At 37.9% G+C, this 18,177-nt stretch overlaps 1 protein-coding gene across 1 annotated transcript; it reads left to right on the forward strand.

Annotated features, from left to right (window-relative positions):
* Window positions 1-461: 461 nt before the first annotated feature.
* LOC113238841 (apyrase-like) lies at window positions 462-18,174 on the forward strand (the record flags this gene model as incomplete). The annotated part of the gene is made up of 8 exons (XM_026475684.1): window positions 462-592; window positions 2,908-3,052; window positions 6,222-6,348; window positions 8,264-8,421; window positions 11,923-12,019; window positions 12,304-12,468; window positions 12,733-12,896; window positions 18,097-18,174. Coding segments are annotated over 8 exons (1,065 nt in total), but the record flags the coding sequence as incomplete, so codon positions are not given.
* Window positions 18,175-18,177: the final 3 nt, after the last annotated feature.

Raw genomic sequence — 18,177 nt, forward strand, 5'->3', positions numbered from 1 at the left:
TGCACACTGACAGGCATATAACACCAAGGTTAAGACATCCAACACAAGGGCAACACATTCATTCATTATGAGCAAAAAAGTCGTGCTATTTTCGTTGTGGTGAGTCCGCAATGTATAGAATAGAATAGAAACCTTTTATTACAAAACGCCACAACACAAAAATGCACAGTAAGAAATTAAAAAAAGAAAAGATAAATTAAAACAAAAATAAAATAGAAAAATAAAAAAATAAGATAAAATGAAATAAAAATAAAATCTTAGTAATAGGTGAATGAAATGACCACAAAGCAAAAAATATTAAACACTATTGTGTACTAAGTACATGTCATGTGTGCGGCTGTGGCGTATGTAAAAGGATCCACTCAGCTAATGTCACCGCCGAGACTGATTGACTGATTTTACATTATATTTTTGGATATGTGTAACGATTTCCCTCATCTCTATATTTTTCTCGTTTCCAGTTCTCAGCACCAATCGGCAGGGTAATAATGGAGGATGAACTAGAAGCTATCAACCGAGAAGCTGCTATCCTCACGGAGCAAGGTGTTGATATCATTATTCTGCTTTCACATGTTGGCTACACAAGCGATATGTGAGTAATATGTATATGTGTATATTTTGGAATAATAAAGTCACGTATGCTTTTCCGACCGGCTCAAGCCGTTCACAAATGTGGTAACTCCCTTATAAGAATTCCGTTTATGACGTTCATTTACTAACTAGCTAGCTCGATATTTACTGATCAAATTAACGTGGCTAGACATCTTCCGATCCCTCCGGCCGCATAGGAATTTGGGAACTGGAGAGACGCCGTTCATTTGGTATCGGGAAGTGACCGTGTCTTACAGCTCCGCCACCATTGCGGAGATTTGGTAGTCGACTTAGAGTTGGCGGCTCAGCGGTGGCAACCGCCAGTCATGCGGAGCGCGACTAGAAAATTGGGAAAATTAATTATATTAAATTAATTATAAAAAAAATATTATCTGGAAAATTGGGAGGGTGCTGTACGTGCACACGAATCGACTCACGTAAAGGTGCCTACAGATACGATCGACATTGTCGATCGTCACTGTCGATTGTCATTGTCGATCGACCATGTAGATTAGGAACCTATAGACATAATCGACATTGTCCATCGTTCGACAACGAGAATTATAGACGTTTTCGAGTTGTTTGGGAGTGTTTCTTGAGAATGTGGCATTAATTTCTAAATCCAAGATGGTTGCCAAGAATTTTCAAAAATTTATTATTAGTAATCCTTCTGGAAATGGCATTTATATCTGAATACATGATGGCTGACATGACTTTTCGCATTTCTAAATGCAAAATGGCTGGCACGATTTCTCAAATAATGGCAAGTTGGGTATCGTTGTCGAGATATTTGGGGCTCATTACGAATATAACACTTATTAGTAAATCTAAGATGGCGGACACGATTTATCAAAAAAATTCAATATGGGTATCCTTTTCGAGGTATTTGGGGATGCTTATTACGAATATAGCACTTATTTGTAAATCCAAGATGGCGGACACGATTTTTTTTAAATTCAATATGGGTATCCTTTTCGAGGTATTTGGGGATTCTCAATTCGAATATGGCACTCATTTCTAAATCCAAGATGGCGAGCACGATTTCTCAAATAATGGCAAGTTAGGTATCGTTTTCGAGATATCTGGGGATGCTCATTATGAATATGGCAATCATTTCTAAATCCAGACGGCGAGCACGATTTTTCGACAAATGGCAAGTTGGGTATATTCGTAACGAGCACCCCCAAATACCTCGAAAATGACACCCATATTACATTTTCCGAAAAATTGTGTCCGCCATCTTGGATTTACAAATAAGTACTATATTCGTAATGAGCACCCCCAAATATCTCGAAAACGATACCTAACTTGACATTATTTGAGAAATCGTGACTGCCATCTTGCATTTAGAAATGCGAAATGTCGTGTCAGCCATCATGTATTCAGTTATAAACGCCATTTCCATAAGGATTCTCTCTCTCTCGGAAGACTCTCGATCTCGATCGACAATGTCGAGTAGGTATGTAGGCTCCTAATCGACATTGTCGATCGACCGATCGTCAATGTCGATCGTATCTGTAGGCACCTTAAGGCACCAGATGAAGTGCAAACGGGCTGATCCGGGGTTAGGACCTGACTTAGATGGTCCCTGTGGGGGTTCGCTCGCGCAGGTCATAGTGCCCTTCCCGCATAAACAAGAGGTTGATGTAAAACTTGTGTAGAAAAATTTGGGACAGATCACATCAACCCATGTAAAAACACTGAATAAACCGTGAAAATTGCGGAAAGCTGTGCCTGTAATTTTACCAGTACCCTTACTCTATAAAACCGGACCACAGTAATGCTAATATACTGCTTGTCGGCAGAAATAGGTAAGGTGGCAGCACTTTCCTGGACAAACTCTTTCACAAGGAGCTCTACTGCTACTTGCAATAGCAATAGCATGAATTTTATTCAATAGTATTCTTTCAGTTTCAGAGAGGTTCAGTACAAGTGGGTCGTATTGATGTGTAGTATTACCTCGCACATAATTTACACATAATTGCTCGCATGACAAAATAATAACGCATTTAAATTAATAATCTTTTCATTTACCCAAGAATCTTCCTTTTTCAAATTAATTATTTTAAGTGGAAAACATACGTCAGTTTTATATTTTTCAATATTTATTATAACCTGGGCTAGTTTGCTCGGAGACGTGCTGTGCATCCGGTCCACCTCGATCCAATCAATGCTTTCCCAAATAGCAACAAAATTGCACCTGTTGGCTATTGGCTGTAGGATCTGATGAAGCGGGTTAGTGCGGGATTAGGCATTTGCTTACATGTATTGTATTGCAATACATCTTACGTAATGTATGTCAAATTTGTATTCTAGGCGTTTAGCGCAGAGTGTTTCCCGCGATGTCGATATCATAGTTGGAGCGCATTCCCACACCTTGTTATACACCGGTGAGGCTCCTGACGGTAATATTCCATTGGGCGAATACCCTACCGTTGTTACGAGAGACGACGGACATAGAGTAAGTACTTAATAATGATTTCAACTGTACTTGAAAGGGATGTAAAGTTTAATATTCGGGCGCAGGACGTTTACGCCGGACAAATATAAATTCACTAACCGCCTAAGACACTTACACCGGGTAGATATCTTGTTTATTGTTATACTGAAAGTAGATACATGCGCCGGTACTTTGCAGGGAAGGTCCTCGCTTCCAATGTTCAAAAATGCTAAAAGTTATTGGCATACGCGAGGCAGTAACAACTGCCTCTGTGACCGAACTGTTACCATTGCTGGTTTGTCACACAGAAGTTCGCAGAATTCCCGGGCCGAGAGAAATATTTGCATGGCCTTTGTTTGTGGTTGTCTATGTGTGTCACCATGGCACCCGCGATACAGGGTTTCCATAATGCGAGGCTATGAGTGTTTTGCGCTAAATTATATAGCTTTTTTTATAATATCACAGAACGGGACGAACAAATCGTGCGCCTGATGGTAAGCTACACGCCTGCCCGTAACAGTTGCAGTGCTACTCAGAGCTTTAAATCCCAAAGATCTGAGGATCACTTCCACTGCGCCCGGCATCCTGAGACGTAAGTTAACAAGTCCCATGTGCCTATAATTTCACCAGCACCCTTAACCCTTCACGGTGAATTCAGTAATGCTCACATTATTGCTTGGCGGCAGAAATAGGTAAGGTGGCAGTACTTCCCTGGACGAATTCTTTCACAAGGAGCTCTACTGCTACTAAAATTACGTCGTATACCTACAAGAGGCGACATTTCGCGCCTCAAGTTCGTTAGATTTCTTATGTTTTCCAGATAACCTTGGATTGCGTTTTTTTCTATTTTTGTAGGCAACAAGTATAGAGTTCATTATGACTTATTTACAAATGCGTGTCCCATTTAATGAAACATAAGTTATCTACTTACCTATTGAAAGTTATGCTGGTCCCTTGCTGAGTTTTCTGCAGCGTAAGTGTCAGCTCCATGTATCCGTTTGAATGATTGTGGTTACATCGCAAGCGCTAATGTCCTGCACCCATAACATCCAATAAATTCGTACTCTTGGTGTATAAAGCCACATCTGCAAAATTACAAGGCGAGCGCTGTAACGGCCCGAACGTTCGTAATTGCTGTCCCGCCCCGTGTGACATACAATTTTATTTTTCTATCACACTAACGAGGAAGTTGCAAAAAATGAAAATTTAGACTTAATAACGTTTATTCGTATACTATTTACGAACTTTTAAGTATTTTAAAAATAATTCTTATATTAAAATTAAAATTTTTTGAGCATTAAATCTTTTGCCTCGGCTTTACGTACGAATAAAACGTAAAATCTTTTAAATTAATGTATGTCGTGGTATTTATGACTATGTACTTATATTACAAAAACTATAAATGAAATAAAGCCGACTGTATATATGTGTTAGTTTTTATGCATTAAATCAAAAAGTCCACTGCGATTTGGTTGCGGCGCATAAATTTGGCGCGATGTCTACTTTGATTGAGGCTCCTGCGGTTTGAGCGGGCGGTGGTTGAGTAGAAATAAGATAAAAAACGCATTACTATCCGAGTGCCGTATGTTCATAATTCCGCCCAGTTCTGCTACACGTTATACTTGCAAGTAAATACTTCTACGAAAGATATTAGTCGGGAACTTGTACCGGCACCACGCTATGATGGCCGTTTTGACAGATAGTGAGGTCAAATCTCAATTCATTATCGAAAAAAAATAATCAAATGCAAGTCGCATATGATTTGTAACTAGTATTGCAAGGGGTAGCTGATTATAAAGTTTCAATAAAACGAAAATAAAAATGTTTACTTAATATATCATCAACATTGACCCAGTCAATTAAAAAATTGCTTAGTTTTGCATTGAGCTTTGACGCGAGTTGCCGGAGGTAGAAGTTATGCTGGACAGCGACCCCATTAGTGACGATCGTATTAGATTTCATTTTTATAAATGCCGAGCAAAGGACTATCCACACACATCAGGGCCGTGCCTGGGACGTGGACGGAGCGTGCTAGTTTATATGAACTGCGGGCCCGTTCCAGTGTCGGCCCGGACACGGACATGTGTGAACGAGTTCATACAAAATAGACGCAACGATATTTTTTTAAGTCCCTGACGGAGCACAGCCCGTCCACGTCCCGTATATGTGTGATAGTCCCTTATGTCGTAAAATTATATACATCCCATAAACTTTACAGCACGTTACTATTGACAACATTGTAGGTACATCAATTAGGTTCTTCAACATAGCTTAGAGGATGGGAAAAAATAAACAACATAGTTATGAATTAATACAAAACTTGATGAGCGGACAAACGTCAAAACGGTCGTCATAGCGTGCCGGTACTATAGGAGAGTTATAAAATTTCACGTATGCATAATTTAATTCACGTAGTTCATAATTTTTATGACTTTAATGATAATATGTGGCTTTATTATACCAAGCTTACGTATTGATTTGGTGCTATGAAGTAAGATTAGCGAAATACGCCGGTCGTAGCACTTTATAGGGCGGTAAATTGTTGCTTACCTGTCTGTCTTTCAGTTACAAAAGGTGACCCATTCATTTGGGGCCAATTGACGAGCCATTTCATAAAGCTGTCACGTGTAATAGAATAGACGATTCGGTCCACATAAATTTATTGTATAATAAGGCAGAAGAAAATTTAAACAAGGCGAAAAGGAAGGCTCAAAAGGGCCATATTTCTAGTGAGATAAGTCAAGTACTTCTGCGAAGTTCGCAACGTCCATCTACACTACAGCTAGCATTGCAATAAGTTTCTCCAAGATTCTTTACTAAACGGCAAGGCAAACTATAATAGTGGATTGGGTCAGGGTGCACGTTCACACAAAGCCATTAAATGAGCCAATTCAATGCACGTGCGTTGGGGGAATCGTTCTAATTTAGTGGATTGCTTTATCACTGGTCTGGAGACACTCCATAATGGATTGTCTCTATTTACACGACGCTAATAATGGCTTACCTTAATGCAATGGCTCGTCGATTGGCCCTGTGTAAACGGTCCTTTACGTACGTTAATGTCATTGGTTACGAAATAATGAATCTTCAACACATGCATGGATGACGGTGCTATATTTCCGAACGAATCCAAATAAATACTTTTAATGTCCTTACAATAAGATATACAATTAATTCGTATTTTGTTTAGATCCCTATAGTGCAAGCGTCGTGCTACACGCGCTACTTGGGCATTATTAAGTTGTACATTAATGAAGCTGGTATTATCGAAAGTTGGGAGGGACAACCTGTGTATCTGGGATCCTCTATTGTGCAAGGTAATGATGACTGTTCCAAGTGAGTAGATAAATATCTACCTATCGTCTCTGTTTAGTAGAAAGGACGAAACGTTTTTTAGAGACGCTAGGTTTTAACGACTGTTTTAAAATATTTTACCTCCTGTTTTAAAATTCAATTTTGTTTTAATTAAGTTTAAGTTTTAAAATTGAATTTAAAACAGGAAGTAAATATTCTAAGACAGTCATGAAAAACTATACCATGTTCCCCTGAAAAATTTTTCAAAGTGGCGCTTGCTTTTTCTAAATAACACCGACGATTTTATTATAGGTACAAGAAGTAACATGGAGTGTTTAAAACCATAAAAGATTAAGTATTTTATTGAATGTCAGAATGTTTCACCACCATGATATTCAATTATTTTTTGTGAAATTACTCCACTACTTTGTTGTACCCATGCATGCAAAACATCTTTCAAAACCAGATACAAAGATCCGAACAACAAGCATATAAAAAAATTCGTGAGGTCCGCTGGTTCGTTGCGTGGCTTATTTGGCATAGCGTCTGACACGGTTTGCTCAAAGACGTCGGTTCGAATCCGGCCGGATCGAAGGAATTTTTTCTAAGTTTCTTTGATATTTATGTTAATAATTATAACCACCAAATATTAGTTAATTCTTTTTTGGAATTACAGATTTCCTAAAATAGTACTAATACATCATAGGATGATAAAACTATTCGCCTAGAAAGCTGAAGTTGGATTTTAAAGTAGGTATTTGTAGTGGTGCCATAGCGTAAATAAATTCAGTAGATAACTAACCTTTCACCAAAGTAATTTTTTTTAATGAGCTACAAGTACCAGCTTAAGTTAACTAATGCGGATATTGTAGATACTTTTATATTCATGGAATGCAAACTACTCCCAGCCCTGACTTTTTTAAAATATAATATCAACTGACGGGACGGACGGAATCGTGCGCCTGATGGTAAGCTACTGGCCTGACCATGACAGTTGCAGTGTCACTCAATGCTTTAAATCGCAAAGATCTTTAGTTAGTTTTCACACCTCTATGCCACTCCTAGCATCTATATGTAAAGATTTATCTACTCTGGAAGACCTATTCCGACAATTGGTAGTTAATTACGTTGATTTGGCGGTAAACAAACTAATTATATAAGCATTCATTTACTTAACTTGAAGCAAACTTGAAGACAGTAATACATATAGAGTGCGTAATACCTACCTCTGAAATCACGAAAGTTTTGTTGGTTTTTTATTCTATATTTTTTTTAATGTAATTAGATATTACTATGGTGGTGTATTTATAAAAAAGCTTTGCAATTGTAAACAAAAATATAACTATTTTTGTGGTTTGCATTAATCAGAGACATAACTGTTGGACTTTACTATCTCAGTCAGTCTACTAATCTAGTACACTACTACGCCACCACAGACATAACTGTTGGACTTTACTATCTCAGTCAGTCTACTAATCTAGTACCACAGACTACTTAATGAACTAGTCGCGACTATGGGACTTGTAAAGAGCTCAAAACGTTGGTTTATTTGAAAAAAACAAATATACGTGATTTAGATCGGAAGAAATAGTTTTAGTCCCAATATTTTTTCTTTTCCTTTTTATTTGTCTCATTTTATTTAACTTTAAATGTTTTCAAAGGGAGGTTTTATCAACTCTGTATATGTATTACTTGAACTTAAATATAGAGTATTTTATTCCGACCTTTGGTTATAAGTAAGAAAATGATAGGACATGTTATTTTACTCCCGAATTATCAAATTACTCAGCTGCTGTAAGCTACTCCATATGTTTAGACTGTAGTTATATTTGCACCACAACTAAAATAAGGAGCTATAAAGTCTAAACTAAAATGAAATCTTTCTTCATTTAAGGCCCTAAACTTGTTGATCCACTTCAATAAATTTTTATTTATTAGATCCTTATATCATGGAGTTACTCGAGCCTTGGCGACACGAGATAGACGCTATAGGCAGAGAAGTGCTAGGCTCGTCTCTCGTTGCTCTGAACCGCGACTCATGCAATCGCGGCGAGTGTAACATTGGCAGCTGGGCTTGCGATGGATTTTTGGAAGAGGTATATAGAAAAGTACTTTTTACCGTAGTATAACAAGGGAGTCAACACACTTATTAACGCAGAATCGCATTAAGCCGTTCAGAGAACGTAAGATGGGAAGGCTATGTTGCGTGTGTGCATTATAAAAAAAAAGCAGTCGCTACAAATATCTTTTGTATATATTTTATAGTATCTTTAAGTTTTAGTTTTATAGGTATTTAAATTCTAAATTTAAATGTGATTGTTTTTGGCGCCTGTTCTTGACTTTTGTTTTGCTGTTTTGCTTAGACAGATATGTATTTTCTAATAAATTAATAAGCTGTAAGTACGTTTGCTTTGGTGGGGGATCCGGTTGGGGGGCCGGATGGGGGGCCGGATGGGTGCCGTTTAGGGGGCCGGTGGGGGGGCCGGTTAGGGGTCCGGTGGGGGGGCCGGCTGGGGGGCGGGCTGGGCGGCCGGCTGGGCGGCCGGCTGGGCGGCCGGCTGGGGGCCGGCTAGAGGGCCGGCTGGGGTGTCGGCTGGGGTGTCGGTTGGGGTGACGGATGGGGGGTCGGTTGGGGGGCCGGTTGGGGGCCATTTGGGGGGGGGGGTGGGGGGGCAGGGGCGCCCAGATGTGAGTGACCCACCCCCTAACCCAACACACCCACACACCCACTCACCCACCTACTCACCCACCCACTCACCCGCTGACCCACCTACCTATATCCTATATATATATATATATCATAACCCCCCCAACCCAAATCCTAACCCACCCCCTAAACCACGCCCTAACTCAGCCCTAACCCACTCCTAACCCACCTTCTAACCCACCCTATTTTAATATTTTTAATTATTAATTGTTAATTGCGGTTTTCGCAACTAACAATTGATCAACCGTTTATTGCTATTTCGCAAATGACAATTAATTAATTGTCAATCTTTAATTGCCATAACAATTAAATTTTGCCCAACACTGATTAGCACCCACCCGAACCCATTGATACAGCCCGCTACATATTTTTTATTTGACAGTAATTGTTTCGGACGGAGAACGAAAGTAGACCCCTGCTTCGTGCGAATTTCTGATCGCGTCCGAACGCACGCCGACGACGACTGATGCTGTTTAGAAGAAACAACTGGTGCGTGACGGCGCGTGAACGGCCGCGTCAACGGCGAATCGGCTTGCGACAGGGTGGTTAAACACGATCGCATCAAGACGATTCCGCGTTAATAAGTTTGGTGACCCCCTAAGACGACTAGTGCAAAAAACGAAAAAGTAGTGCAACTCCCACCTGTTCGGCACGTCAATATACGAACTGGGTAATCTACCTGGGTAATTTTCCGTTTAGTTTACCTAATTTCGGTGGCAATTTTTATTATTTAAACATACGAGATATTATCGTGAATTATTGAATAATATTCATATCATATTAATATTTCAGGATACTCACTCAAATATTTAGTAATATTACATGATAATATCGTAGATAATTTGAAAGTAATAAAAATTACCACCTAAATTAGGTAGAGAAAACTAATCTAAAAATTACCTACCTACATGTTGTAAATGTATAATTTGAAAAACAAAGGTGTTCATCACATTATTCTTGTGTTATATTGAAATAACCATTGTCAAATGCAGAACTATTGATACTTTATACCAGCATTGCGGGGTGGTAAATAACTCTCAATTTATGGCACTCTTGTTCAAAAAACAATAAACACGTCCACTATTTTAAAGTCATTTTTTAAAGACCGAGCCAACGAGCTACCATTCTATAATGAATGCCGCGAGCTACGACCCGTGTTGTACAACTCGAGTGCACCGCGAGATTATGAGAATGTGTGCGTCCGTACCAGGGTTGTTGCGAATATCACATTCATCGATGCTGATATTCATGCTGGAATAATTTACAAATCTTCCAGAAACAGACTGTTAGCCGAAAAAACAGCCACTATTTGGATTTCCGTCAGCTCAACTGTTCTTTTCAGAATATAACTTTGATAAAACTCCACAACGATTAAGCTAGCTAGCTATATTGTAATGAATGTCACAAAATCATTGAAATAATATTTTATTATAATACCAAATAATCTCAGTACAGAGTACTAAAAAAACCGACCTCAAACGTTCGTGGAAATACATCTAAATTGCCAAGTTTTATTGAAATCGGTTACCGGAAAGTGCGCAAAACAGGACTCATATTTCGTCCTTAGAGGTGGAATATTTTCTTCAAATTTGAATAAAATTTGAAATTTGAATGAGACCACTCTGAGGTACAACCTTTCCGACAAAAAAGAATCATCAAAATCGGCTCACAAATGCCGCGTAACACAGTTTTCGCGTAACATACATACAAAAAAAAATACAGTCGAATTGCCTCCATAACTACGGCCTTCTTTTTTTGAAGTCAGTTAAAAATAAAAAGCTTTTTCATGTAAATAGATTCAGTGAGGATGTATATTTTTCGCGGTTCCTTTTAATATATAAAATAAGCATCCGCTGATGTGTAAAAACCTACATCAGCAGCAAACTTGGTCCGTATTCGCGCGCAGCTGGTGTGCACAAGTCGCGCTGCTACATTTGTATGGAATTACACTACGTCTTATTGTGCTATGTTTTTAGTCTTTTGTGTACTTATGCGCTTAAACATAAATATTTTTCCGGATTGCAAAATTGTCATAAAAAATTTAGATTTTTATTGAATATGAAGTTTTATTATCGTGATGTTTATTTTTGTGAAATCGCTCCACTAGTTTGTTATAATTATTAATACAAAAATCAAACACAGAGAAAAATTCCTTCGATTGGACAGTACTCGAACCTTTGCCAAACAGTGACCACAGCTCTACCAACAGAGCTACAGATCGAGTCAGCCGAGCTTATAAATTTCTTTAAGTCTTTGTTACACATTTTTTGTGTTGTGTTTTTTCGGTTTTTATCGCCGTAAGCGACATCTGTGAGAGATCTATGAAACTTCGCACTCTGGTTCGAGTCCTGTTAGATCGAAGGAATTTTTCATTGTGTTCGATCTTTATATTAATAATTTTTCGAAAATCAAAAAAATTTAAATATTTTTACCATACAGGTTTCCATTAGAAGGTTTTAGTGATAAATTAATAATATTTGACTTACTACTTACTCTCCTTAATTCGAAGCCCCTGGAGGTGATGAAACTCTCAAACGTACACTTACAGCGTGCATTAAATTACTTAAGAACTCTCTGCTTGTAGTACATTGCGTAGTAAGGGCGTTAAATAAGCAATTACGAACGGGACTGTTAGAAGCCCGAAGGCGAAGACTGAGGGCTTTCGGAGTAGAGGTTCGTAGTTCCCGTACCGCCCGTGAAACATACCTACAATGATTTTCATCGCACTTGCTAATGTCCCACATAAATCTCCTCCCAAAAATCCCTCGGGTTTTTTCTTCTCAAGGTAGCCTGCATGCTTTATAGTCAAGTTAGCCAGCACGCAATCATACTATTTACGTGCAAGTGAGATGAAAAGTATTTTAAATTCAATACTAGTGTTCATTCACAGGTTATGTTGATGGAGCCGAGACAAGCGCCACGATGGCACAACGCTCATGTGTGTATGATGTACGCGGGCGGCTTGCGAGCGCACATCGAACCTGGCAGTGAGTGTACCCGTAGTATAATAAAGGTGCACCTCCCATTTCAATTTTGAATTGAAGAAGCGGTATTCCCCGGCAACGGCGCAGTCGGCCGGGATCAGGGACTCAGGTTCAAGAACCAGCGAATAATACGTGCTGTATAGACCAGGACGGCCTTCCACCTTATTATTATTATTTTTTTATTCGTTTCGGAAACGTAGTCGAATCTAGCGCCAAAAAGGATGAAACCTCAACAATACATGCTGCTTTTCAGGTTCCACCTTTTTACGAATTTAATATTTTGGCAGACATAACAACCGAAGACTTACTCCGAACAATTCCATTCGAGGACTACATGCAAATATACGAACTGAAGGGCAAGTATCTTCTAGAAGCACTCGAGTTCTCAGTTGGTGGCAACGTGGGTAGTTCGCCTGATCAATTCAACAGTGGACAAATGTTGCAAATTGGAGGTAAGCTATCAAAAATACTTTTTTTTTAATAAAATCAAGTGGAACCAACAAGTAGTGCGCCTGGTGCTAAGCGACACGCCTATCCATAATAGTTGCAGTGCCACGCAGAGCCACAATGCCACACAGACCCTGTAATGGGCCCGAAACGTTGGTTCATTTGAAAAACAAATATAACCGATTGAGATCCGAAAAAAAGATTCCAATAGTGAAAGCTTAACAACTCGAAGAGTACCTACATTTATTTTATGAATTACTTGCCTACAGGCATGCGCAACATTTATAACGTGACACAGCCATCAAATTCCCGCGTCACAGCTACAGTCCGTTGCATAGACTGCGATGTGCCACGGTACCTGCCTCTTGACGAAAATGCTACTTATACCGTTGTCACATCGAACTTTATTGGCGATGGGGGTGGCGGTTACACTGTACGTATTTAATGTTGATCTCATATACAAAGTGACAATACTTTGCCGTAGTACTCAATATAAGCAAGTTATACTAAGGGACCCCTTGTCAAATAGCGGAAAAAGTCAGCGCCTCTATATACACTCTAGTACACATAATTCGAATCACCTCGCATTTTTATTTTTAAACGTCTAGAATATAAAAATTGTTATCAATTAAGAAAAAGCTTTTTCCGGTTTTACAAATTCAAATTTTAAATTCATGGAAATGACGGTTAGTATAGCAGTTTCAAAATAGCGTAACACTTTTTGATCAGTCAAACATTGTTTAAGCTTAGGGCATTTATTACTGAAAATGCAAAGTGGCTCGAATTACGTGTCCGAAATGATTTTTGTACTGTCGTATATAGAAACACACTAACGACTTGTTTAATACTTAGAGAATGGAAAAAAATAAAGGAAAGGAGCTGCCTCATCTACGTAATAAACGTCCCTACCTAAACCAAATATGTCCACCACAAATGGCGGATTTAGTGTTGTACCATAATCATAGATAAGTCAATATCGACATGCAAATGTATGGCTTGAATGTTGAAACTGTTGTTACTGTGTGTGTGTATGTTTGCAAATTTGTGTAGTTTACTGTAATCAAAGTATAATTAATACTAGGCTATTATTACTAGGCAAGTAATGAGTCATTTTAATCAAAATTAAATATAAAGTTATATACCAATAAATGTAACGATGGAATTGCGTTATCATGTAAACTAGTTACATTCAAAGTTCTATTAAAATTTTACTCTTCAAAATGGAGCGAACAAACGAAGATGGTATTTGATCCAATGTTTATGCTCGGCAGTCCTATAATTTCCCACCATTTTTTCTTTCTTTTTTAATTTGTAGGTAAACTTTAAAAATAATAATGATGAAACAATAAAAACCTCGTAGTGAATTTCAATAACCGAATATCGATAATATGTCTGCTTACAAGAACAACACTATTTCAAAATAATCGTTATCAACAATCATCAAAATATACTAACAAACAGGCAATCTAAAGTAACCAAAGCAAAACTCGGTAAGACTTGACTAAATGAGTCTAATTACATGAGATATTTCGGTTATTGTATGATTTATAGGCAGAAAAATAACACATACCGTGTAATGTAACATTAGGTTGATTTCCGCTTTTCCTACTGCTGCACATCTTAATGCTGCAGCGACGCATTTTTATCAATACTTTATTGTTCTCACTGTCAATATTTTTGTCTATTTCATTACGATTCATGCGAATAATTTACTAAAATATTTGGCCAAACATTGGTTTTGACATTTGATGTACTTCCCCTTGACAACCGGGTACGGATGTCAAAGGGTACTTACAAAAATGGTAAAATGAGGACAGTTGGCATTTAAGATGACGTTACGTATTTTCGATTCCCGTGTTTGACATAAATCAATTGGTCTTAGACTATGGAAACCAAAGGACGTGTTATATTGACATATATGTATAAATCAGACGTTATATGTACGGATGCATTTAGACGTTGAAAACATAAACATTTTATTGTCTTTGTTTAACTACTGCGTTCCGTCGTAAGCCAAAAGAGATAGCACTACATTGATTTTGACAAACATTGGTTTTGGCATCTCATGTCCTTTCCACATGAGATGTCAAAAACCAATGTTTGGCCAAATGTTTTATTGAATCATTCGTTTGAATTGTAATAAATTTGGACAAAAATATTGACAGGGAGAACAATTAAGTGTTGATTAAAATGCGTCGCGGCGGCATTAAGTGGTGCTGCAGTAGAAAAGGCGGAAATCAACCGAATGTTACATTCACCGGCACGTGTTAATTTTTTGTCTATAAATCATACAATAGCCGAAATATCTCATGTAATTAGACTCATTTAAGTAGTTTATTCATAAGTCTTGCCGAATTTTGCTTTGGTTACTTTAGATTGCCTGTTTGTTAGTATATTTTGAAGATTGTTGAAAAGATGTTGATAATTTTGAGATAGTGTTGTTCTTGTAAGCAGACATATTATCGATATTCCGTTATTAAAACAATTCACTACGAGGTTTTTATTTTTCATTATTTTTTTTTTTAAAGTTTACCTACAAATGAAAAAAGTAAGAAAGAATGGTTTTAAAATTATAGGATTGCTGAACGTAAACATTGGATCAAATATCACCTTCGTTTGTTCGCTCCATTTTGAAGAGGCAAATTTTAATAGAACTTTGAATTTAAATACATTATATGATGATGCAATTCCATCGTCTTTTTTCTATTTATTGGTAAATAATTTTATATTTAATTTTGAGTCAACGAGAGACATTGCTAGGCATTCTCAGTTCCTTAAAACCATCCACTCGTTTCCGATTTTTCTCCACTGACAACTCTAACATTACATAACATGTATTAGATGCACTGAATAAATAGCAGCAGCTGCAATAACTTGTACGTCATCCATATAGTTTCAATGTAAATGATAACTGACAGCGACCAACGTGTGAGCAGATACACAAAACTCATCTACAATGGCTTTTTGTACTGCTCTTTTTCAAACTTGTCGAGCGTGTAGACAGCAGCACTAGCTGCATACCAATTTGCTGCGCTCGCGTTGGCCTAGGCTCGACCAACATGTATTGCAAGAATATTTGTTTACTCTACAGCCAACAGTACAGCCAAATACTTCTAGAATGTTAATTGAAGTACAGAATATGCAGACAACAAATTCAAAATCTCATATCTATCATCCCGAATATTCCCATATGACAATGAATATTGATCTACTTTGATTAAACATTTTAATCATACTTTGATTACAGTAAACTATACAAGTCACAAACATAACAAAAAAAAAAACAGTCTCAACATTCAAGCCATATATTTTCATGTCGATATTGACTTATCGATGATTATGGGACAACAACTCAACTCAACTCAACTCAAAATATCTTTATTTCATAGGTAAACAATTACACTTGAAATCGTCAAATTGATACAATACTCATTGTTTTTGTGTTAAAAAAATAAATAAAAATTATTATATAAAAAATTACTTCAAATAATTTTTCATTTGGACACTGTTACTGCTATAATAATATAAGTGTTAAATATCACGTGTCAACTGGAGATGAATTCCATGCATCTTTATCCTGAATATAATCACTAACACTATAGTAGCTTTTATTCAACAGAGCGTTTTTAATATAGTTTTTAAATTTGTTCTCTGACATCTGTTTTACTACATCTGGTATTTTATTATAAAAGCGCACACAGTTTCCCATGAAAGATGAGTTTACTTTATGCAATCTAAACATTGGAAGTCGAAATCGAAACACTAAAGAAATCCGCCATTTGTGGTGGGCATTTTTGGTTTAGGTAGAGACATTGACTTACAAATAAATGGACGACGGGTCTAATACAAAAACCACGAAAAAAATGTCCCAAGTCAACCTATTCGAAATTTAAATTGTAATGTCATCGCAGTATCGCGCTGTCAGTAGAACAAATGAAGACTAAAGCGGAGTGTCGCGCTCTGTATACGATTTTAGCGCCTTACAAGTGCGGACTTTTTAGCGCGGACCCGACGTCGTTTATTTCATAGATAGGTTAGCTCCTTTCCTTTATTTATATATTTTTTTCCATCCTCTAAGTCTTTGGTTTCCATAGTCTAAGGTTTAATATGACAAATATGGTGGTAACTCCATACCAAAGAGTACCTTATTCGTCATAACGATAGACTCATCAGGCTGATATCACCCCTGGTGGCTAACGCGGGAAGTATGTTTTCCCTGTACATACACTTATCTAAAAGTTCATTCATTTTTTTGGGTGCTCGGGTAAATGATTTTTTACACATGTTTTGCTGTAAATCGCTGCTTTTGCGAAATATATATCGAGTTCTGAAAAATTATGTGGCCAATGAAAAGGAGATGCCAGCGCCATCTATTGCTTAACGACGTCCATCATCATGGATATGCAAAGCAAAAATGTTCACAGTGATTAAACCGTGGTACTACGTAGTGATTAAACCGTGATAAGGACGTACACAAATGAAAGACGCGTGAGACGACCAAGCGCTATGCAACGCGTATGCATTGCAAAACATGAACCCAAAAAGCCAGTAAAGCATGAATTAGGAGATATGTGTATGTATAGGGAAAAAATATTTCCCGCGTTAGCCACCCGGGATCTTATGAGCTGATAACTCTATACTCGTTAGTATAAGGTACTCTTCGGTCTGTACACGGCCCGTATAAGTCGCACTGCTGCGTATATATGGAGTTCCCATACTTGTCTTATATTATACTACGACGCGACGTGAATTTGCACCTTTGGTGTGATAAGGCCACATCTGCAAACTCACAACTTTTCGGGACAGGCTTAAAAATCTACGATATTAGGCTTGAATAGGAGAGTTATAAATTATCACCTATACACAATTAGTTTCATGTAGTCCGTATTAAAATAGTGATAAAAATACATATGAGTTTATTATGCCGAATTTACGAGTACTTATGTTAGTGCATAGTTAGTGCACAAAAATTTAACAACAGATTACTGTCTGAAAGCAAACATTTACAGCAAAATTTATCTTTTACTGATTAGTACCTTCAACTGCCTCCGTGGCCGAACGGTTACCACGACTGCCACGCAGAGGTCCCAGGTTCGATTCCCGGGCCGGGAGAAATATTAGTACGGCCTACATTTATTTATCTCGTGAGTTTGGGTGTCATTTGTGGTTGTCTATATGTGTGTCCATGGCACCCACTACACGGGGTTTCCCTAATGCTATATTGAGTGTGCGCGTCATTATTATTAAAGTGGCGCATGGGTAGCGATTCATACCTTCCGCCACAGACATAGGATACGCATTCAATATAGGACATGTCCCATCCTCAAGTTCAATCCTGTTCCAAGGAACAGGGGGTTCGACGTCCGTCCTATTACTGCCAAATATGTAATACTCGGCCAAATTAAAAGACGTTTGATGCGAATGAAGCTTCATACTTGACATTGTCTTTTGATTTGGTCGAGTTTTACTTATTTGGCAGTAATTATTTCGGACGGTGAACGGAAGTAGACCCCAGGTCCGCATCCTGAAAGCACCTAAGACGTCTTTTTGCGCACAAATCATGCATACTGCTCAAACATACCCGAGGCACTTATATCTATCATATCGGCGCCTAATATTCCGCGTTTTGACAGATGCTGTCTGAAAACAGAGAGAACGTGGTGAACTTGAAAGTGGACTATCAAATGCTACAAGACTACATGCGTCGACGGGGC

The sequence above is a fragment of the Hyposmocoma kahamanoa genome, unplaced genomic scaffold, assembly GCF_003589595.1.
Source record: "Hyposmocoma kahamanoa isolate Upper Pololo Valley unplaced genomic scaffold, ASM358959v1 98447, whole genome shotgun sequence".
In the NCBI taxonomy this organism is placed as follows: Eukaryota; Metazoa; Arthropoda; class Insecta; order Lepidoptera; family Cosmopterigidae; genus Hyposmocoma; species Hyposmocoma kahamanoa.